At 49.1% G+C, this 23,676-nt stretch overlaps 1 protein-coding gene across 32 annotated transcripts in view; it reads left to right on the top strand.

The window, feature by feature from the left end:
* Positions 1-23,676, top strand: part of MBNL3 (muscleblind like splicing regulator 3) — a 90,201-nt gene that overhangs the window by 34,628 nt on the left and 31,897 nt on the right. For 31 of the 32 annotated variants that reach the window (XR_006939033.1, XR_006939034.1, XR_005859121.2 and 28 more), the window contains one exon: positions 21,308-21,472. Coding sequence is in view for 28 of the 32 variants with exons in the window: in XM_046940004.1 (XP_046795960.1) it covers positions 21,308-21,472 (165 nt within the window). In the remaining 4 variants the exon portion in view is untranslated. Of the gene's footprint in view, positions 1-198; positions 10,867-21,307; positions 21,473-23,676 lie in introns of those variants that run through there. The other variant, XM_015278256.4, reaches the window with a different exon arrangement.

Here is a 23,676-nt window from a genome sequence, read left to right as displayed (position 1 = left end):
TGGTCAGGTCACGCACAGCATCTATATGCTTACTGCCTTTTTTTTCCTTCCCCAATCTCATGCTGCAATTCTCCTTCTGTGCTTCCAGAAGTCAAATGCTTCAGTGTGTGTTGGTTCACATGAGCATACGCTACCTTTAAGCGTGTCAGGAAGCTACAGAGATCTTGCTGAGGTGATGCAGGGGCTTCACTGCTGCTAGGGGGGATCTGCCTGTGTGCTCTGTGGGTGTTGTGTGGCTGTAAAGAGCTTCAGTCGTCAAATATTTGGGTCTCAATTAGGTTGCGAGTTCAGGACTGCTGCCCTGGAACTGTGGTTCTTCGAAGGGAGAGCTTGCACATTTGTAGGCAACAGAAGGAACCTTTCTCAAGCAGATTGATATGAAATTTAAAAATAGTTCCTGTGAGAAGCTGTTCACGGATTGAATCGGGTGCCAAGAGAGCTCTCACTCTTTACTCATGCTTTCCCCACCTCGTTATTCTTTAAGAACTGTGTTATTTGAATTAATTTGTATGAATGGAAGGGCAAGTGTGCCCTGCTTGGTGAAGGGCAGCGCAGGGTCCCCAGGCCAGCTGTGGCCGTGCCACCCCCCAGTCTAGAAGTGCCCTGGGCAGTGGCCTGGCCAGGTGCCATGGGGACACGTGGCCATTGCTCAGCACCGTGGCCTTCAGCAGGTCCCCTTCACCTGCAGGGAGCTGGGATAGAGAACAGCTGATGGCATTGCTCTGAAACATCCTCATTGCTTTTCCAGATGGGACACCTTGCCTGCTGCAAGCTGCTCACTGCTGGGTGGTGTACAGTCTATTGGGTTTCACTGAGGAACATTTGTTGAAGAAGCTATGGAGTAGAAACCAACATTTGAGCAAAGGAGACTGTACTGTCATGGCTGTAAGCTGAGATGGCCATTGTGTTTATTCCCCAGCTTTTGTCCCGGGCTTGGCACGCCCCATCCCATGGGTAGCTGATGCCTTTTGCAGGGGTCAGGACACAGTTTGCTGGCGCGTGGCACTGCTCACAAAGGCTCTCGTGGCCCTGCGGTGGGCTGTCTGCAAGCGCTCATCAACTCATTAACCTTTCCTTTCAGACGGGATCAGGCAGCCGCAGCATGACATGCCTGACTCCTGATTCGCCAGCCAGCAAATCCTTCCTTGGGCCTTCCAGTTTGTAAAGGTGTCGGGGAAGGAGAATCACCAAACGTCTTTCTTCAGTAGGAGCACGGATTAATAAGCAATAAGTGGGGAGAAGGAGCGTTGGTAGATAGTGAGGCGTTACATAAAAATACATAGGTGATGTGTACCAAGTGTTGAAAGAGGCTCTCGTTCATACTGCTCACAGTTTGCACGGTGGCCTTGTGGTCAAAAAGCACAAGCCCAGCTTTCTGGGGGTGTCTTTTTGTTTCAGTTTGCTTGGAGCATGGATGTTCTCACGTGCAAAGCAGTTCTGAAGAGCACCTCGAGAGACAAAAAGGCAGCGCCGTGAACACGTCAGGGTAATTAATTTTGACTTTAGGAGATAACGTGTGAAGCACGTCATGAAGCTGCTATGTGTTTCATAGCATTCCTGTATAAAATCATCTGTAAACAGGCAGAAAACCAGTCGTTAAATGTACAAGCTGTGCTCGATGGTATGTTTTCTAAAAGTTATCATTATCTGGTAATAGTTTTCCAACTCGCACGGCAGCCTGAAGGCTGGCTGTGCTCACGTTTGGCCCTGCTGTACCCGAGGCTGTTCTGTACAGTTGTCATGCTAATTTGTACAGGTTTTGTGCTGACTTCAATGGAACTACATCTGGTTGTTACTGGTGTGCAATCGAATCTTTTTTAAACTACAAACTAGGAAACAACTGCAAACACCCGCTGAACTTAGCATATGGTTACGCTCTTACAGAGGAAGGAGAGAGGAAGGAAAGCCATAGAGATATCTTTGGAGAGACCCTGACTGTATCTTTGCTCAGTGTAATGGAAAGGCAAACAATGCAGATGAATGGTGTTGAGCCAAGTCACCTTTGAGAGAAGCCTTTACTTCCCATCAGTTTAAGTCATTTACCTGCATGGTGGTAAGTGACTTAAAGCATTTGATGGCAAGGAATGGATTTGCAGCCACGTGTTGTTGATGTTCAGTGTCTTGTCTGGGTGCTTGCGTGTCTCTGGTGTATCTTAGATGCTTTTTTTTAAGCTACTGGGTGAAATAGCTGCAAGTGGTTGGGGGAAACTTATTTAGACTGCACTTTATTTGTGAGAACTGTTGTTAATGTATTTCACTTAAAGCAGTCCCTTCTACTTGAAGGACTCTGTTTCTGACGGAGGAACGTGACTGATGTGTGTTGTGGAACCGCGCTGTGATGGCTGGCAGGCTGCTGTCCTGAGCTGTGCCCTTGCCTCTCTGCCCTGGGTTACTGCCCCTGCATCGAGGCTAGGAGGAGAGCAGTGTTCCTTAGGGGCTGAATTTGAGCAGGTCCGTGTGGGGCAGCCCTGGTGTGTTTTAGAAGTGTTCTAACAGATCACGTTGGAAAGCAGATCGGTGGCCACAAACCTGTCCTGAGACCACGCGTTGGAGGTGGCCTCTGAGGGCAGACAGGCCGAGCAGATTGAGCAGTGGCATCTCCCTGCCAAGCTCTCCCCCCCTTGTCCAGCAGCCCCAGCAATGCAGAGCCTCTGTGCCTGTCTGCAGTTGGGATTGCCCTGCTCGTGTCCCTGTGGTGTGAGCAAACCGCCATCCCAAAAGGCGAAAGCCAACAGCGTTTACATTATTAATATCAGCCAAGAGTAACCTTGGTTTTCTGGTTGGGAAGATGATGGTAAAGTGCTGACTGCTGCTCAGTTGCCTAAAAAAGCAGGAGAGAAATTCTTTTGGGATGTGATTCTGAACCCTTCTGAGTTAACGGCGTCCACTTAAGCAGATACATTTTGAAACCTTTTATGGGCATATTGCAATGTTGCACGGGCCGAGGCATGCCAGCTCCTGCTCCCAGGGCTCACTTCCCCTTTTCAAGGGCAAAGCCCTCTGGACTGAGGTTCCAGTTCTGTGAAATAGCAAATCTGGCATGAAGCGCTTTAGAATTAATGTGGAAAGCAGAGAACTTGTGCTGAAGTGTGAGCTGTTGAGTCAGGTTTTGGGAGAGGGAAACGGTCCTCCCTGCCTTTCTCCAGGGGGAAGAGTTGTCTGCAGTTCCGTCTGTCACCTCTGGCTTTCCAGTTGGGGAGAGCTGCTCTCCTTGCACATGCTCAGCACACCTACCTGGAGCTCATGGTACTGCCAAGTCTGCTTGGATGTGCAGGTACAAGCTCGGTGCCTGTGACCCAGTGCAAATGCAATGCTGTGCTCTGCAAGCCCCAGGGGTTTCCTGTGCGCCAGAAGCCTGGCTGGCAAGCTCTGGCAGCTCTAAAGCTTACCCTTGTGTGGCTGTGAGTCAGAGCCGGGAGTTGGCCAAGGGAGTACGGTGGGGTGTGTTGGTATGGTGAGCTCTGACACCTCGACGTGTGCTGTGCTGCAAGCTGTGGCATTGCTGGATCCACACAGGGCCTTCCCCAGAGCTCAGGCTTTGCATCTTCCAGCTCTGATCCGTACCACTGACACGGGGATTGCAGTAAAGGCCCCAAGCCTTCAAGTTCCTGTCCCCAGAGAGAGGCAGGAGCCTTGTGAGCATGGAGCCACACTGGAGCAGTCTTCTCCCTCCTTGCTGCATCAGCAAAGCTGCCTCGCCCCTCGCTCTTGATTGTGTTAACCTGGTGAGATTGGCTGGGGGGAAAAGAATGGAAGGCTCTTCAAGGAGAATGAGTCCATGAACTTGTACAGAGCCACTGATTTCTTCAACAGAGTGGCATCAGCTCGGTGTAATCCCTTTGCTGAGAATAGCATTCTGCTGCTTGGTTCACCCATCTGAAAGGGTGCAGTAACGTGCATTTATGTAATTGAGCCGCTTGGAAGATAGGAAACAAATATAAACAAGATGTGCCAGGTTTTCTGGAGAGCCCATCGTCTGACATCTCCCACAGAATATTTAAATAAGCGGTTAGATTTCCAAGCGAGGAGCTGAGCTCTTTGAAAATCTGCCCCTGTAAATATTGTTATGCTGGCATTAAAATAAATGCTTTGAGGCACTTGGATGAATGCTTCTCCGCGCAAGCAGACTTACATTTATTAATGTTGTTTATTGCTGTTCATAAGCCAGCAGAGAACCAGGCAGTGACCTTTTCCTGTCCCATTCGGTCTCTCCTGCAATCTCTAAAGATGGCCTTCTGGTCAGAGGAAAAGCCAAGGATGATTTGGAAAACCAGCATTCAGGCTGCTTTAAAGTGTTGCAGTGCCATTCTGTGCCTAATTGCACTTCTGGACCCCTCGGGAGCAATGCAAAGAAAAGAAGAGTTTGAAGACAGGCTGGAGCTGAGCTACTGTAGTAACAAGGCTGTGTGTCTTAGGAGGAAGGCCTAACTGAGGAAGCATGTCAAAACCTGGCTCCTTCTGAATGAATACCTATCAAACATGGATAATTCTTCTGCAAACAAACCTGGCTGTTGTGAAAGCCTCCTCTCTTTTGATAGAAGGCAAGAAATACTCTGCTTGACTACACCTAATGTGTTCATGTGGTAAAACCTTGTTACTGTCCACACAGTAGAGAGTACATGGCGATAGGAATGATGATCTCTGCTCTCAAAAGCCTTAGCACTTGACATCTGGCTCAGAACATTGCTCGGTGTTTGGCCTGATGTCAGGTTTTGGTGTCCTCCCCATCACCAGAAGAGCTTAAGGCTATGATTCTGGGCTGGTGGGTTTTAACCTCTGCCTGCATCTTTCCTCCTGCTTGGAGCTGGCACCGTGGCATGTCTGCGTTGGTCCCTGCAGTGTGCTTGAGCTCTGAGCTGGAAAGCTGTGATCTAGAGGTGCCTTTCTGCAACATTTAGCTTGAAGCCGTGGGGAAGGTGTGCTCTTGAGGGGGAAAATTGGCTTGCTGAAAAGTGAGTGTACTCAAACCAAGCACACTTGCAATTCCTGAAGTTTGTAGTGAAATGTTACAGCAGATGGTCTGCTTACAATGCAGGATATTATTAGAACCATGATCAGTGCTAATAAGGTCATTGGCAGTGGGGGAGGAGATCGGTGCCTGACCTTGTTTGAGAGGTGGCAGTCTGTGTGCTAGGGGAGAGCTTTTCTCTTGCAGTAGTGGAATGCGTATGTTTAAAACAAGCTACTTCTGCCTGTGTTCATATGTCTGCACAGCAGAGAGAAGCACCCAGCCCAGCCTGATGCATCTGCAGGGAGGCTGTTGGCCCCAACCCTTGGCTAAGTCCACAGAGCACCGCTGAGAGGTGGAGAACAAATTCTGCTTGCAGTACCAGTCCCAAGATTGGGAGCCCAGGCCCAGGTTAGCTAGCCCTACAGGAAGGCTGTGATACCAGAGGCATTGCCCAGTTCTTTGGTGACCCATTAGTGGTATTCACTGAGTTTGGTCAGGCAGGAGCCTGAGGATCATCTGGGTTGCATTAGTGGTGTCCACAGCTCTGCTCATCAGTGCCTACACCTGGCTGCAGTGGGGGGTTTAAGCCATTAGACCAGATGGTGATGCTTTACCTCTATCTGTCTGCTTGCTCCTGCTTTAAGTGAGAAAGCAGCGCTCTGGGATCTGCGTGGCCCTGCTGCATTGAGGGGCACTGGGGAAAGCAAGTGGAGAAGTGTCTGCTTTATTGGGAAGAGATGGCCAAGGCAGTGTGGCCGCAGGAAGCTGCAGGCAGTACGCCTGGGAGCACAGCCTTGAGAGCTTCATTCCAGACATTATCCGTAGGGCTGCTGCTGGGAACGATCACACGGAGATTAGGCCCTTAAAGAGCCCCTGTCACAGCTGAGCAGAGCTTGAAAACAAATCCTTAGCGTGTAATCCTGACTGCACTGCCCAATACTGCTGACCAGCATCTTCCTCCTGCTGTCTGTTCCTGCAGGATCAGAGCGTGCGTTCAGTTTTGTATTTATAATTAAGTTCCACCTGATCCTACGTGGTCATGGCTTCCCCTCCGTGTGGCACTGCGGGTACCCAGCGCTGGTAGGGCTGAAGAAGTGAGTCAGGAGGAAGCAGGAGCCTTGCTGGGTTGGGCATCTTTGGATGCGGTGTTGCTTCTTCCCGAGTCAGGTGTTAAAAATGCACCTGGCACTTTTTGCAGGAGCTCTTCCCAATCTTGCTCCTGTGTCATGAGACTTGCAGCCTTGCTCCAAAGCCCTGTTTCTCCATCTACTTTCTGCTCTGCTTCCTCCTTCTCTCTGGGCTTGTTGGTCCCCACGTCCTCCATCCCTGCCGGTGGTATCAACAGGGACCGGGCAAAGCAGCCTGATAAGTCTTTTCTGCCTCTCTCTTTCTGTTGCGTCTGTGGTCGCTTCTGTTTCTCAGAGCATCTGGTACACTTGGAGATAAGCAGCGATCATCATGGTTAGCTCCCTGCAGACCTTGGTTCCCTGCTGTGTCGGTCGCGTTGCCTGTAAGGCCCCTGTAGCACTCAGTGTAGGAGCTGGAGCGAGGCGAGCAGGCAGTGTGACTCAGAGGTGCTTGGAGCCAGGGAGCTGTCACGGCTGATGGAAATAGGACAGGGATGGCTGAAGTGTGCTGGGAGGGAGGCGGGGGCTGCTTCAGGGAGGGGGGCAGCCCCCCAGGGCTCCCACACATCCCAGTGGGATTGGGGAGGCCGGGTATGGGCATGCCAGCCGGGCCAGAATGAGCTGGTGGAGGGAGGAGGTGATCCCACAGCACCAGCACTGCTTCACCACCAGTTCCCTGTCACAGTGCTGTCACCGGAGCCCACTCAAACGGCTCGTGAGAGCTCAGGGAAAAAGTGCCTTGGGGGCTGAGAGGCATAGAGGGGTAGGGTTGCTTTCAGCTGGTGATGCGGAGATGGGAAGAGAGATCTGTCTGCTGCGGGGAGGCAGGAGCTCAGGCAGCACTGCGGCTACAGCTCTGCAGCAATCCAGCAAGGAGGGGCTCAGCTGGAGACGAGCAGATTGTGCCTGAGTTAGCAAGTCTTTGAGGGGTAAGAAAAGTGCAGAAGTGGTGTCCTGCAGAGCCCGTGTGTGCAACCTGCAGGCTCAATTCAATTGCTTGTATGGAAAATGCAGGCGAGTTGGTCCCCCTGCACGATCAGAACTGGATGCTTTCCCCCGCGCTCTCACAGCCTCGTGGTTGTGGAGGATCAGTAATCTGGAGGAGATGACTTACAAAGAATGGTAGCAAGCAGCTCTGTGCTGTACCTTCCTACATGCAGTGAGACGTGGTGGGGGACTCTTCACGTGGCAGAACTGCGGGGTGACGAAGGCTTCCCCCAGCTGTATGGATTTTGATTTGCATCAAGTTTTATGTATTTAGAGTGAAAACTTTGTGCATCTTGTTCTGTCTCTGGGTGGTGCTTGGAGCAGGGCCCTGAGCTGTGCCATCGCTGGGTGTACTCCTACAGCCAAAGCTCCCCTGTGATGTAGCACAGATTGAATTAAGGGGATTTTTATTGCTTTGTTTCTTTGTATGATAATGTATAAATCTTTAGAAGTACTCACACAGAACAGAGCTTGCATTAGCTAGGGTGGAAACGCCGATGAAGGTGATTTCTGGTGTCTTGATAGTGGTGAATCTGGGAGAATGGTTCTTGAGCATCCTTTTAGAATGTAACCCTGCCAGGAGCAGCCCAAAGAGAGGGGAAAAGTTTTAGCACTTTTTTTTTTCTTCCTTAATGGTCATTCTTTCAATCGGAGAAGCTTACCCAAGTTTGCATGGGATTTCTGCCCAGGCTCCATCAAAGCCCATCTATCAGTGTAAGGAGCGAGAGCGTTTTTTCCAGCCGGGTGTTTGCTGACGTAGGCACCCGCTGTGCTGCATTCCAGACTCGCTAATGACACTGGAGCTTCTTTGCAGCTACTCCTCCCACGTGGCCAGAGAGGCTGCAGATGTCCTCAGGAAAGGTCATGCTTCCTCGCAGAAAAATCTCTCCTTGCCAGATCCCGGATGGACCCATCTTGCAAACATCCATTTGCGTTGAAGCCTCAGAGCTGACTGTCGTCCTGGCTGTTCCTAATCAGGGCACTGAAAGGGCTTTTTCTTGCTGCCCTTTTAAGAAAGGATTGTGCTGTGTCTGAAGGTCTCTCTTGTTGGTGGCAGAAGCAGAATGCATGAGGTCGGGTGTCTGCCAGCGTCATATTGTCAAGATAGCTTTTAAAGGCTGGTTTCTATTAGAAGGCAAATCCTTGCATTCCTCCGTGTCTGCACAAGTCTGAGCATCAGGCAGCCTGCATTGTGTGGGTGACTGGGACAGGGCTAAGCGGCTCAGGGTGGAAACTGAGGGCAGGCGTTTGGAAAGCAGGTCAGTAATATGGGAAGGGCAGAAAAACCCCACAGTCCTGTGAGCAGTTTGCTTTTAGCGACTGAAGCCTGAATAAGCAGGTGTCTGCGTGGGGATGCTTTCGTTATTTCTACCTCCCTTGGCTTTTCTTAGTGTTCCTGAACCTAAAGACACGAGTCTAACAACTAGCAAAAGCAAAAACTCCGAATACCAAAGCAAACCAAATGAAAGCCCTGATCTGTTCCTTTCCTGTTGTTCTGCTGGAATGGGCAGACGCATGCACATATCTGCGGCGTATTTCCCTCTTAGGTGCTCTGTTACTGAGCAGTGTTATTCCAGGCTTGTACCAGTGCCACTCAGAGGAGAATTTAGGTCAGAATTTTTGGCAAGGCTGAAGTTGCATCCTGCAGAAAAAAAGTGGCTGCATCTCCAGAATGAGATTCAACCTCTGTGTCCTGTCCTGCAGCTCTCCTTCCAGGGAGGGGAGCGGAGCTAATTAGCAGCTACGTGGAATTAACCTTTCACTGCCTGAAATCGTGGTTTCTACCAAACGCATTATTTGTCTTTCCCCATTCCTGGCACTGCTTGGAGAAGGCAAATGTTATTAGATTTTTGCCATCTTTGGGCAGTGCATTTCCAGAGCTGTTCTGGGTCTGTGGGTCGGTGTGCAGTACAGGTGGAGCAGAACAGCTCTTGGAGCAGGCTGCTGTTTGCTCTGTGCTGCCTGGGAAGGGTCTGCCAGGTGCTCAGTGGGGAAGCAGAGCACGGATCTGCTTTGCCTGAGCAAGGTGGGGGGTGCAGATCTGCACAGACCCTCATCAGGCTCTGGATAACGGGCTGGGGCGGAACGAGAGTCTGGGAGGAGTGCTGTAATTAGGACAGATCATTAAGATGTGGTTTTCTTTTCTGGCTGAGGCTGTTCTAATAAATTCATCATAAATTAACAAGTTTTCAGATGTTGGCACCGAATTTGGCACGCTGTCCCTTATGACTGCCTGCCTGGGTGGTGCTTGTGACTAGCACACGTGTCCTGCACTTAAATATGTCCCATAGTTTGCAGTGTGGTGTTGCTAAATTCTTTCTTTGCCTGCAGAAATGGCCTGGCGTTGTCTTTGCCATTGTGAGCCCTTTGCTCCTAACCTTTATTGGCAAACTGGTGCCTGTGAAAGACCTGTCCTGCTGTTGCTGCAGCCTCTGTGCTCCACTGCTGCTGTGGGCCCTGCCCTGGACTCTTAGCAAATATTTACACTGCCTTTCCCTTCCTTTCGCTTGAGATTTGAGCAGAGATTCGTTACATATCTGCTTTCTAGTGCTAGGCACTTCTTAAAGAGCACATCTGAAGGGGTTTCCTTAAGAGAAAAATCCCTTGCGACTTAAATGTGCATATGTTACTGGCTGTAATAAAGAATAAAGAACATACTAAAGTCAATCTCCAAAAGCTAGCCAAGGTGAAATATTTGCCTGGGGCAAGGCAGGTTGTATTTTTTCCTTCCCTTTGTTGTTTTTCTTTTTTTCCCTCTTCCTTCCCTTTCAAGCCTTGCTGCCTCCTGGGTAGGGGAGGGCAGCGCGGTCCTTGCCTGCCCAGCTGAGCAGGCTGGAGGAGCTCTCCCAAAGGTGCGTTTTGGTAGCAGTGCCTTCAGTCCCATGGCCAGCAGCAGGTTTTGTTGCGTCGTGGGTGTGAAATCGGACATTTGGCATGCTTTTTATTTATTGGTTTGTTTGCTTTAACCAAAGGCCCTGATAACCCAGAAGGGCCACAGCCTTCTGCCCTGTCTATCCGCTCCCCTGCAGCCACCCTATGCAGCGGGCATCCCCTGGCAGCCCCTCTTCAGCTGAGGCTGAGCCCATCCTGCTGAGCTGTTTCTCCATGCTGAGGATTCTCCCTGTGAATTGTCAGCCCAGATGGAATTAATTTTTTTCATTATATATATATATTTATTTTTTTAAACCAGGAATCTGTTTATGCCCACTACGCTTTTGCTTGCAACAACACGAGCGAAAATTGGGCTGGTACTCAGATGGTGAGTTTGTTTTCTGCCAAGTTCTTGCGAACAAACTCTTTGCTTTGTTTTGTTTTCTTAGTTTCATTTTTTAAACATCTAAGCATTTCTGAGCATCGCTTTGCCCTCCATAGACAGGAGAAAGCATTGGGCTTTGGCCATGCAGCTGTCAGTCTCTGTGCTCCTCTGTTTGTCTTTTCCCCTTGTGCAAACGCCAGGAGTGAGGCAGCCGGGGGTGGTCACACAGCCCCTATTTGTATTCATGAGCACAGTGCTTTAACATTTATTCTCCTGGGCTTTAATGTACTTTGCTTGGTCCTGTCTACGTGTGGTTTGACTGCTTCAATTGTAATATTTAACAGACGCTGTAGGTAAAGGAAGGTCAGAAGCATCAACTTTCCGTATGACCTTGACGGATTCAATCAGCCAGTGAAAGTTGTAGAATTGGATTATGGGATTTGCAACGAAAAAGTGGTTTAAGGCACAGGAGAAACTACACCTGGTATTTTCAAAAGCTGCCCTGGTTTAGCAGCAATCTGGAGTGACAGAGCAGGAGACAAAAGGTGGGAGACGTATTAGAAGGATTTGGGGGTTTGTGTGGGTGTGGGGGAGGTTGTTTTTAATGCTGTAGTTGTGTTATCTGAGAGACTGGCATAGCTTTCGTCAATCAGTGGAATGCCATCTTGTAGGTAGAGTTGATTTCTTTGGTTATGAATAAACCCCGCACAGAAACGTTTGCCCCTAGAAACAGGAACACTGCAGGATGTCACCTGCTTTGTGCCCTGCACTAAATGCATGCAGCCATCCTAGGGCTAAATGTGCTTCTGAACTTGTTCTCGTTACTGGTTGCTAAGTGCCTTCTTTCATAATTGCTATTGATCAGTTGTTTGGACTGTTCCAGGACAAGGGATGTCTGTAAAAGCTTGTTTTGCCTGGAGAAAGCCCTGTTTGGTGCTGTTAAACAAGTGTACTTCGTTATGCTTTCAACTTTCCTGAGCGTGTAGCAGAAGAGCACCTGGAAGAGGTTAGGAATGGTGAGGTTAGGCATGCTCAGGTCTGAACTGTGAGCTGATGGTGCTCTGTGTTAGCCTCATTCTGAGTGCGTGGTGGGGCAGATTGCTGCTGCTCACACGATGTAACCTAATCAAAACGGATTGGAGGATGCATTAAAAAGAAAACCAGAACAAACTCTTTATTCCTCTTTTGAGGAATGAAGCTTACTGTGCAATGCAAATAGTAATCTCTTTGATAAACTTGCTTTTCTGCTCTTTGGCTCTGCGGTTCATAAAAAATCTACTTTGCCAGTGCTGTGCTTTCTCAGTATGTATTTGTTGGACTTGGTAAGCGCTGTCCATTGCTTGGAGGGAGCAAAAATGTTCCACAAACCAAGAACCATAAAATCAATACACGTTTTTCATTGAGCATAGCAGAGCAAGCCATTGGCCCGAATGGAGAGAGCTTGGCAGGAGAACAGAGCTGGAAAGAGTTGTCAAGATGTAAAAATATAATGAAGGAGCTACAGGGCTTTTCCTCAACAAAATAACTTGAAGTTCTTACAAACTCAGAACAGTATAACAAACAGCTTGGAATGAAAATCCTGCGTGAAAGCAGGACAGCCATGACCTCTTTGTGCTGTCCTGGGGAAATGCAGCAGAACATTGCTGTATTCAGCAATGTGCAGAAGTAAAGTTCACTCACAGCAGCTCTCAGCTTTCCTAATTGCCAGGTGAATGGGAGCTCAGCTGGTGCCTGTGGCTACTTGGGGTCTGACAGAATGCAGTGAAGGCATGTCACTCTGTTCCTAATTAAACTGTTAAAAAATTGCCAGGGTGATGGTACTGGGTGAAATACAGGGGCTCCATGCTAACAAGCTTGTCTGCATGGAGCTGGGTTTGCCTGCAGAGCTCATTGGCTCAGAGGAGAGCCTGGTGATAGCTCTGAGTACCTGTCAGTGGTACAGGTGATGCTAAAAAGGGGACGACGATGCAGAAATGTTGCTGTATTTGCTTTTTCCTCTTGTGTCCTGGTTTGAGCTGTGTAACAAAAACAAGCTTGACAAACGTTTTGAGGCTGCAGGTTCGTTCAGGAGTCCTAGATATTTGTGTCTGCATCCCAGCAGAACGCCTCTGCTCTGCAGGAGCCCCAGGTTCAGGTGCTCTGTAGTTTCAAGCACACTGTTTGTAAGGGCCAGAGTTGCAGTAGGATTTGACCACACCATACAGCCGTTTGCTTCCAGTGTTTTAATTCTAATGTTTGGCTCTTAACATGGTTTTGCTCACAAAAAGCTTCGTGCCTCACTTCAAAAATAAAATGGGCTGGTGAAATCGTTTAGCTGCTGCGCTGTTTCTGCTGCAGGGTGGGAAATATGTGCCCTGTCGGAGCAAAGTGCTGCTATTTGCCACACAAAGCCTGATGATGGAGCCTGCCCAGCTGTACTCTTAAATGCTTGACCGCAGCCCCGTCAGCTCAGTTGTGTGTCAGGCTGCTCGGGGCAGCTTGCTTGCCAGTGTCAGGCTGGAGAACGCACTGCAGTGTCGGTCCCCTGAGCTGTCCCCTCGATGGCTTTTGTTTGGACTCGGATGGACTTGCAGAAAACGATGCTGATGTTTTTGTTCCTCCCGGCCTTCCTTCCATCTCTCTGCAAAGCAAAAATAAGCCGGCAGAGCAGTCACAAGGGTGAGACAGGGAGGCTGATGAATGGTGCCAATGTGCTAGAGCCAGGGATTTCTGTCTGTTTCCCATTCCTGCTGCATTTTTTCTTATTCACTGGACAAGAAGAGCCTCACTGGGCTGAAGTGATTGTATTTGCTTGATCGGCCTTTTTTTATTATTATTATTTTTCTTTTTTTTTTTTTAAGACTATAGAGGATCAGAATTGTTATGAAGCCCAAATCCTATTCACCTCCTGGTGGGCCCTCAGAGCTCTGCTCACAGTTGTAAGGAGAGAACCGGGCAGAGCAGGGCTGGCATCATTTCGCTGGGGACAGCACTACGTGGCTCCTGGGTTTGCCTGGAGGGCCTTCTAGCTCCCTTCTGCTTGCACATGCAACTGAGCTTTGCTTTGAGGTTTTGCTTCAAAAAGACCCACGGCTCTTGTCAGAGCTGCCAGGTGTCCCCTGCTTTCATTTGAAATCGTGCAGAGCATCAGGGTTGGCTCGTTTCAGTCAAAATCAAACCTAGGCTTTCTCTAAAAGGGCTCGACCTGGTGTTCATTGAAGCCAATGGAAATTCAATCGCTGTTTCAGTGACAGGCTGGGCTGTCTTGGTAGCTCTGGGAGCTTGTGACAGATCTACAGGCTTTTCCACTGCAGCTGTGGGGATGTATGAGGGAATTTGAGAGCTCTCACTGCTCTGTAGGTAATGCCTCTTCAAACAGCATGTAGGAAAGGCAGCATTCCTTTCTGCAGGGAGACCAGGCTGGGGGCAGGCCTGGCCGGTCCTCTGGGACCCAGCAGAAACCACGGCCCTCTTCATCTGAGTAGTGTCTGTGCTGGTGAATGCTGCAGAGCTCTGAGCAGCAGCTGCAGTGTGGTTAGGCACCCTGGCACTGGCTTTGTGAAGCCAAAGTGAGTGATGTGGTGATGTACAGTATCAGCTCTCCTGTTTGTAGCACTCTTCTGAGCTATACAAGATACACTCATTTTGTAGCTAGGGTATGCACTTCACAAGACCTGTATCCTCTGTACCTGGGAGTTACCAGCTCAAGCACAACTCCAGCATTTTCAATCCATATGCTTTGAAGCTTCTGTGCATTAGGAAATCCACGTTGCTCCCCTTCCCATGGCTGATGGCCATCTGGAAGTTCTGACTAAAAGATGTATTGTGCTTTTTCAGCTATGTTCTGTTCACAGCAGAGATCCACATCTTTGACGGTAGTCTTGGGGCTCTCTGTAAGTGGATGCCATACCCGCATTTGGAAAATGTCAAGGTTATACCAGCAGGTGGAAAAGAAAAGGAAGGGGTGGGAAACAACAAGCAACTATAGGTGCAATTGTCTAATGAACTGTAGTACAAGTCATGTCAGACCACTGGCTCCTTTGTACCAGACATTCCATAGAGGTGTGTGGTTGAGCCCTGACCCAGGAGGGGTGCGAATCACCAGCTCTCCAGCATCCATCCCTGCAATGACAGCCGGAGGATCAGAGGGAGCAGTAGAACTGGAAAGTCTCTGAGATGGATTATTTTAAAGAGGCATGGAGGAAGGAGTGCTGGCGTTCATCTGCAAGTCTTTGATGTGGCACAGATTGGTTTCCGAACAAGGCGGGGAACAAAAGCATAGGAGAGACTTGTGTGACAGCCCACGGCTCCTTGGAAGACTGCAGAGAGTTCAGTGGCAGTCTGGAAGGATGCTCTTGGCAAGATGGTTCAGTTTGGGTGTCACTTCTTTTTAATAGAATTTTTAACTGATTGCTCTCTGTCCCATCTTTCAAGCGTGCTTGTTAAACTTGTAGGGTGCTCTGAGCTTGGGAGGAACTACAGGCACGCTAGGGAACTGGGTATGGAGTGGTGGATAATCTCAACGAGTTGGAAAAATCATCTTGAGGGGTTGAAGTTTCAAGTTCAATCAAAACAGTACAGAATTATAAGCAAAGCCATCAGCTGCATGATAGAAGCTTGTTGAACGTCAGTCAAAAATGTTAGGCTGCCACAGGTGAAGAAAATGTCGTGCAGGGATGTATAAATGGCAGCGTCAATTGCAGGGAACGTGGGGAAAAATCCTCCTATCTGCACAATGGTGGCAAGGGCTGAGCTGGAGCTCCGTACCCCGTGCATGCACACACGTCTGCAGGGTGGCTGGAGGAGCTCCTAATGAGAGGCTGAAAGCACGCTCATAGAGTTGAAAGAGCACGGTTTGCATCACCTGGAGCAGAGAGGTTTGAGGAAGGGAGTAAATGGGACTGCAGTCCTTATGATGAGCACTTCCCCTGAGAGGAGGGGAATAATTGCTGTTCTGGCCCTCTAGGGTGAGGTAAGAAGTTTGGGACTTCACTTGCAAGAGGAGAAAAGCTGGAATTGGGAATGAGGAGCAGCTTTACAGCTGCAAGGAGAGCAATGTGCTGGAGTCCCTTGCCTGGGGAGTAGTAGGTTTGGGGAAAATAGGTAGAGTTGATCTGTGTGGGCCTGGGGATGGTCTCTCACTTCTCTAAGTCCTCTTAACCTGCTTTTTAGGATCCTTGTAAGCGGGCTGACAGCCCTCCATGGGAACACATGAGTGAGGAGCAGTGTTTTGTAGATAATATCTCAAAACCTGTTTCAGAAAAGTGGGCTGCTCCAGCACTACAAGCAAAAATGCATCGTGGTTAAGCAGGAGTTATGTGATGTGCTGTGCCAGGGTCAATATTCTAGGGAGGTGGCAAGGTTGTGCTTTACACTGACTCAGTTGGCAGCATAACTTTAACGTTTCATTAGTCAGTAGAAAGGAGTTGCAGATAAGGTATGTACAGAGCTTGTCTTTCAACTGCAGAGAGTGGCAGCTTGGCTGCATGAACACCTATCTGGGAGAGATGGCAGTCACTAATGATCAGGCTGACTTGTCTGTTACAGCCTTCTTTGTTCTCCATTTGTGTTCGGGAACGTGCTCTTTCCATGCTACTTGATGTTTGCTGGGTATTTTGCTCCAGCAGTGAGATGGACAGGCTTCTTCCAGCACAGCTCTGTACCTGTTTGGAAGGAGAAATATAGTGCAGCGTTGAAGACAGCAACGTGAGTCACAGGGCGCAGCAAGCTTGTGAAGTACTGGCCTTTGATGCCAGTTACTTAGGGACAAATTGTAAAGGGCACAAAGCACTTGAGTTGGGGGTGGTGGATAGACAATATTCCAAATGCCCTCGACATTCACTTTCTTGGGAGGGTGCCTTTGAAGCCACAACTCCTTAAGGATGGGCAGAAGACTTGGAGCTTGGACTGAGCACCGTGTCCCTGTCCTCTTAAAGAGCAGAAAGCAGTAAGGACAGACCTAGAGCAGAGTGTGTTGCATGGGTGCAGGGGCTGAAGCCCTGAGCTCCCTCGTGCTGGCTCCCAGTGCCCCTGATAACTTATGCACTGTGTCCAGTCGTGCTGCCTGGTCCCTATCTGCCCCCAACATGCAGCAGCACACACTAGATGGCCGAGGCCGTGTTGCATGTAATGTGTGACAGCCGTGCTGGGCTCTCCGGCCAGGAGAAGGCTCTGTGCACGTGCTGAGTGGGTGAAGGCAGTGCTTCGTGCTGCAGCCAGAGCTCTGAGTAAGCAGCACCGCACATCGCCGTGTGCCTCCTCACTGAGCTCCTCTGGGGAGGGAAATCTGCTGCTTCATGCAGAGAGAAGTTATGTAGTCAAGCTGTGTTTTGGTGCCTGGTTTTGTGCAAAACATGGAAATCCTTTCCTGCCTCATCTCTTTTCATTCTTTTTGCTGTCAGTCATTGCACATGTCATCAATGTCTGTGGAGAAGACAGCACAGTCAGGGCTCAGGACTACTACAGCCCCTAGTGTGTGAAAAGCAGCATAAGCTTAAGGGTTTTCACATGAGAATTGCTGGTGATTGACAGGGCGTGCAGTGCAGGGTGTGCTCTGGAACCCCTCATCAGCATCCTTGATTAGAGGCTGTAACAAACTGCCTTATGGCATGGGTGTAAATGTGATCTCAGCCTTGGGTTAGTGCTGAAAGTTCTGTTTTTGCAGCGTGGTTTGGCTCATTTCAGCAGCCAGCAAGGGGAGAACTTGTGCAGCATGCTAAGGGGTGGCTCACCCAGCCCTGCGCAGGCACACAGTGCACCCAGGGATGCAGACGCCAAGGTGCAGCCTACCACACTCCAAAGGCTAGGTGTAACACAGGTATTGCTATTGCATTTAAGTGTGCTGCCATCACTGCTGCTCTTGAAACAGCTGCCTTTGTTACTTACATTGCAGGCTGCTGTCACGTTAGCTCGTGTTGGATGCCAACCATTTACAGTATGCGCCATCACAGCATGACTTCAGTTGGCAACACGGAGTCGGTCACATGCCAGCAGCCTACTGTCAGGGTGGGGGGGAGCATGTGGGAAGAAAGGGGAGAAGATACTCTCAGAAAATGCTTTAATGATTTATTTTTAATATCCATCTTTCGAGGCTGGGGAATTGCAGTCCATATGCTTTTCCCTCCTGGCTCTAGTTGGCAAAGAAGCTGATGAATATGGTCCTTCATACTCCTTCCATTTTGTGAGGAGCCAGAAAAGATGGCTATATTTAGCATGTTCCCAGGGCCAGCAGAAGTCTGTTGCTGGGTGGTGATTCCTTGGATGGAGGCTCATGTGCCACCCTGGGACAGGGTGGGAATGCGTACTCCTTAGAATCAATACTCATGCTGAAATAACAGCACCAGAACAAACCCCTCCAATTACACTGCAGTGGTTGCAGCAGCTCAGCACGCTGCTCCCTGTCAGGGGTCAGGCAGGCTCTGAGGGCTGTGCCTTTCCCAGTGCACATAGCCAACCTGGCTGGTGCTGAGCCTATCTCTGTGCTGGAGCCACAGCTCCTCACTTCATCAAAACAGCGAGCACCTTTTAGTGGTAAAAACACTCCTCTGAGGCTTTGGAGCCTGACTCGTGTTGTTTTTTTCTCTTACTGTATTCCTAGGCCACCCCAGGTATGAAATGGAGTTGTCCTTATTTGTCCCCAGCCCGCTCTCCACACAGCAGATTTGCTATCAGTTCCCCATTGCTTTCCCTGCTGTGGTGCAGTTGGTACTGAGAAGCGAATAATGGCAGTTCCATCGTCCTTCCTGGCTGCTTTCACCGAGCCGAAATCAGTCTGGCAAAGCTCGTGCATTGCTGAGAAGTACTCGGAGCTATGGACATCACGATGGAAATGTAGAGGAGGGGATTACCTCTACCAGTGTGGGTGTTCAGAAGTGCCCATTGCTTTAGATGAGACATTCTGAATGTTGCTGTTTTGCTGGAGGTCTAAACTGAGGTCACCAGGACGGGAATATTCTGTGGTGTTCTGTTGCACAGTTGGTTCCTAGCGTTTGTTGTCAGATGGGAACATGCAGTGGTGCAGGAGAGTGAAAGCCATCTCAGTGGGGGCTTCTAAGCAGTCGTGGTGGAATGCAGCAGTTGATGATGCATGAAACCAAAACGATGACAAGGAGGAGCTGGGTTGAAGATGTGATTTCTGACTTTACGTGGTGATTCACTGAGCCTTTCTGGAGCCATGGGAAGCCCAAATGACAGCCCTGCCTGCACTTCACAGCTTTTGCTCTGCAGCAGCATCTCTGCAGCTCTTAGTTCCTTGTGAACACACATTCCATATCCTCATTGGAACCAGCAGCACTCAGTGGGCGCTGCTTTCTGCTCACAGCTCTGCAGACCAGGCCTTATCAAGCATGTTGGTTTTATTATCAAGAAAACATCTTGTTTTTAGTACCCCCTGATGGAATTAAGCTGTTCTGAGGGGAAGAATGAAGTAGAACAGTGCTTCACACCAACTGGGGCGTGTGGTATCATTGCCATGCAAAATTTCAGTTGAAATAGCAAAGCCCTTTACAAGTTGAGGTCGGCCCTGTACGTGTTGCTCACTAAAAAGGCAGCTATTTTTCATCTCCTCCATTCCTGCAGTGTAGAAAAATCCTCACAGATCCATTCCTAATTTGGGGGACACGTTAGCATTGTCCCAACCCAAGGCACTCTGTGCCAGGTTCCAACCAGTAAGAATTAATGTGCAAGCCCTGGAAGGCTGTAGCCCAGAACAGAGCAGACATGCTCTGAGCCTGAGTGCTGGGCTCCTGTTTGCTGTAGAGATGCCACCTTCATTGTGAGCTCCTCGGTGCGTGTGGGTCAGTGGGGAGAAAGCCATGAGTGGAATCACAGAAACAGCTTGGCTTGGAAAACTGAATTCAGGATGTTGTGTGACATCACCTTGGAGCAGCGTGCTTGCCTTTGCTGTTCCACCTGTCTGCAAGCAAGGTGAGCAGGATTGGTCGGGGAAGCAGGAAGGATGGCCCAAACCAAGTGAATCCCAAAGGAGTCTCCTCCTTCCAGTTTAATGCACTTCTTTGCCTCGAAGCAGTGCTGGCTGTCTGGGCACCAGCAAGCTGTGTGGTGCCATTTTACCCTCACTTCAAGCGATGTCTGGCGATGAAGATTCATGTCCTCAGGGCCTGTGAGCAATTAACTCGCTGCTAGGGATCTGGTGCTGTCGGATTGCAGAGAAGCCAAAAACAATAGCATGAAAAAGCCTCTTCTTTTGCAGTTTGCTTGTCGGAAACCACTCAGAACCTCCTCTAGCAGCAAGGCAGAGTCTCACTGAGCAAATGCAGGCTTCTGAACTTTGGGAGGTTTTAGCCCACCACTTCTTGCACTTCATTATTTGCCTCTAAAAAATAACAGCGGAGAGCCAGGAGTTGTGTTTAACTGCCTGATCCCCAAGGAGCAGATACAGGAGCTTCTCTCTCGTGATGCTCTTTCACACAGCCTCTCCCACGTTCTGCAGCCCTCATCTCCTGCAGCAGCTGCCACTCCTGTTGTGCCGAGGTGGTTCAAAGGCAGCTCCTCCAGTGGCGGCGCACAGCGTTGGCTTTGTGTGGTGTGACTCAGTCCTGTGCAGTGACTCCACCTGTCCTGGCAGAGACAGATGTTAAAAATCCCCAGGGGAGCATCCTCAGTTTGGATGAGGGCCATCCCAGGGGGACTGTGCCCTGCCTGGTGCTTTGTGACAGGGTGCCCTCGTGGATCTCGTTACGGGGTTGCTGCTCTGCCAGCAGGCAGGAACGTGGGGTTACCTCGTTTGCCCTTTTGTTTGTTGGGTTTTTTTTGTTGTTTTGAAAGCGCACTTAATTATATTGAGGCTGAGAACTCAGTGTCCATCCCTTGGAGAGAATGCCTGGGACAAGGGCTGGGTAATGGATGATCCTATCCCTTTGCTGTCTGCAGTAACAATTATTAGTTATCCATCATGCAGCAGTTCTGTGTCCCTCAGTTCTGGCCCTGTTCTGTGGGGCTCTGAATAGCTACGGAAGAATTACTGCCTCCAAAAATACAAACCAAAAAACACCACCTTTTTTGCATAGAAGTTATTTATAAAACTTATGCATAAGTTGCACAAGATGTCTCTTGTATTCCGTACGTCTTTTTAGAAGACAAAATACATAGAGAAAGGATAAATAAAAAGCAACACAACAACCTAAGCATTAATTGTTCTTGAGTATATTACTATTTTTTGTGCTCAGTGGACTATTTGCATTTATCTGCGTTTGCCTGCAAATGCTATCTATGCAAAGCACAATTTTCACTTGGCTTTGAAAGTGATGGTTTCAGGTGGTCTGTAACGTGAGCACACCTCTGCTTTGTGGGAGCCCCCGGCTTCCTTTGTAGTCCTGTTTATTTAGGGGAAGGAAAGACAGAAGTCAGTGATGCGAGGCACTGTGGCTTTTAATGAATGGAAGCACGAAGGGGGAATTGTTTGAACTCTTGCTCTTGTTGCTCCCAGTTCTCAGCATCTCGCTCTACGTGCGTGCTGAAGATCAGTGGTACTTCTTACGGAGAGGTCTTGCGTTTTACCCACAGCAGCTGGGGGAGTGGTAGAGACAGTTCTGTTTCTCTGTCTGGTCGTTAGGGCCAATTAAGGGGTCTGGTGCTGGGAAGGAGAGGAAAAACAACCTGCACAGGAAAATGGGAGATTCTTGATGCTGCTTCTGGAACTGTTGATGCTAGCTTCTGGAATTAGTGATGTTTATGTTAGACTTTTAGGGTTTTCCTTTCTTTTTTTTTTTTGTTTTTTTCAATCGTGTTAATTCACGTTAGGAAGCTTCACTTTTGGATTCGCTTCGACAGTGCTCAGTTAGTGTTAGAGCAGCAGAAGTCGTGCTGTTCTTCTCTTCACCTAAGTGTTGTACTGCTAAAGGAAAAGCACAAAAGCGGTGTGCAGTAGCCTCCAAAATGCCTCCGCCTGATTGTGTCCTTACAGTAACCCAAACAACCCATCATTCAATTTCTCTGGCTGCCACAAGCATTCCATGCACTGAAACGCTGTTCCGTTCTGTTTTTCAGGGCCGGTGTACCCGAGAGAACTGCAAATATCTCCACCCTCCCCCGCACTTAAAAACACAACTTGAAATAAATGGACGCAACAACCTGATCCAGCAAAAGACGGCCGCAGCCATGTTTGCTCAGCAAATGCAGTTCATGCTACCAGGCACGCAGCTACAGCCAATCGTAAGTCACTGCAGCGAGTTGGGTTTCGTGCTCATCCTGATTTCTTTCCTGTTTACTTCTGGAGCTGTGGCTCTCCTTTCCTCTGATAAGTGAGTGCTGCGAGTTCAGGGCATCAGGGGGAAGCACCTTAGCACCAGGTGGAGTCTGACCAGTTAGTTCAGGTGCATCCCCGAAACTGAGTGGCTCGATTCCAATACCTCCTGCTTTGGATGGCTGTTTTACACTGGGCTGAGACTGCTGGAGGTCTTTGCCCTGTGGCAGGCAACCAGCAGGTACGTTGCATTGGTGGGCTGAAACTGGGAAAGATGGATTCCACCCAGACGTTTGTGTCTGAGGAACCGATTTCAATCTAGCTGTCCCAGCAGAGAGCTGTGCTAATCAGCAGATGGTTTGGAGAAGCCTTCACTGCCTGTCCCCACTGTGGACATTGGTTAAAGCAGGCTGGAGAACCCTGTTATGCCAGGGCGAGGATGGCTTGTGTCTGCTAGGAGGGGGCCTGCTGAGTTTTGGTCTGGCAGTATATCCTAAGAAAATGCCCGAGGTTTTGAAGTAACTCTTCATCACTGAGTTAAAAACGTACGTTTTTAACTGCACGCCTAATGTTAAAAATAAGCCGTACGTTTTTAACTGTGAGCCTAATTAGGAATTTTCCATTTCAAGTCATGGGTGAATGTCTTTCCTGGGGTGGTGTGCGCTCCATGTGCCGTTGTTGGGTGAGGCTCCTCAGGCTGTGCCATGCAGGAGGTCTGCCTAGATCCTGAGACACACTCTTCCAGCCTGCAAGTGTGTGAAGCAGTGCTCGGCCTCTTGGTGTCCCACCTACAGCCCCTGGCCTCTCTGCCCCACATGGAGGCAGTGCTGATAATTCTTCCCATTTCAAAGATGGGAAAGTGAGGTAGAAGAGAAAATAAGCTACTTGTTGGTTGTTCTGGGTCCTGAATCTGCTGCAGCACCTCTTCTAGTGGAGTTTGCTGTTCACTAAAGTATGTGCACGTAGGAAGGAAATCCTGGATTCCCACAAAATGGTAGCACTGGTTTCCTAGCCCTGCATCGAAAGCAAACCTTTCCTGTTTGGGGTTTTCCTCTGTGGGGAATTCACAGTGGTTCCTTGGCTGGCTATTCAAAATACCTTTGGGATTTCCTCTTTGGAAAGTTCCCATCTTCCCACTTTGCAATCTTGCAGATCCAGTTCTCTTCTCCTAGTTTCACTGCTGCTTTTTAAATTGCCTCTGAGAGCGAATCTGTTGGTTTGTCTGGTTAGTGCTCTCATTTCAGAGGTAACCTTATCTGATGAGAAAGGCCCCTGGTTTCTGAATTGTGCCATGAGGGAGACGTGGGCAAAGAAGAAAAATAAGAATTGGTTCTGCAATGACTGTTCGCTTCCTGCTTTCCCAGAGCTCACAGTAAAGGAGCTCTTGTTGTAATTCCTCCTGCCTGACTTGTTCCACACCAATTTCAGGACAGACAAGAGATGGCTCTTTCACTTGCTTTAGATTTCCCAAAGATGCTGCCAGTGGAAGCAGTCTGAGTGTCTGTTCTCTCTAAATGGGAAGGGTGGGGCCTCCTCTTTGCTCCACGTCGAGTTCTTCAAAGCAGAAAGCATTATCTCAGATGCAGCAGTGGAACAAATTCCATGTGATCAGAAAGCTGATCAACGGTATGCCTGCTTAATTGGGATGCTTGCCAGAGATGAGATTTGGAGCAGCATGTTTAATAGCTCCAAACAATAGCTGAATGCCCAGACTTTTGAAAGTGCATTTGCACCAGAAAAAAAAAATGTGTAAAATAGTGCTTAACGTAGCAACTTTTCATCATACTTCCCGAAATGGCATTGGATGTGTCCGTTTATGAGCATATATCTTAACTTGCACCACTGCTGATATCCAGCAAGAGCTAATCTCCCTGCTGAACTAATAGCCAGGACCCTGATAACGCCAGCTTAATGAAGGTTTGCTCTGAGAAGAATTGTCCCAGGTGTGCTGCCTGCTGCTCGCAGAAACCTACCAGGTGTGAATTAATGGTTGCTAGCATGAAGCTGTTTCAGTGAGGTCTCGGTTTGCTCTGTGATGTTGCTGTTAACCATCCGTGCAAAGCTGAGAATCACGCAAATGTTTGATGCCCATCGTGCAGTTTTAAACAGAATGCTTCATACAGCACTTCAAAACAAGTCAGGCAAGGACACAGAACGCTGTTTGCTCTCTATT

This window comes from Gallus gallus, chromosome 4, assembly GCF_016699485.2.
Source record: "Gallus gallus isolate bGalGal1 chromosome 4, bGalGal1.mat.broiler.GRCg7b, whole genome shotgun sequence".
NCBI classification, from domain to species: Eukaryota; Metazoa; Chordata; class Aves; order Galliformes; family Phasianidae; genus Gallus; species Gallus gallus.
This window is presented reverse-complemented; position numbering and strand designations above follow the sequence as displayed.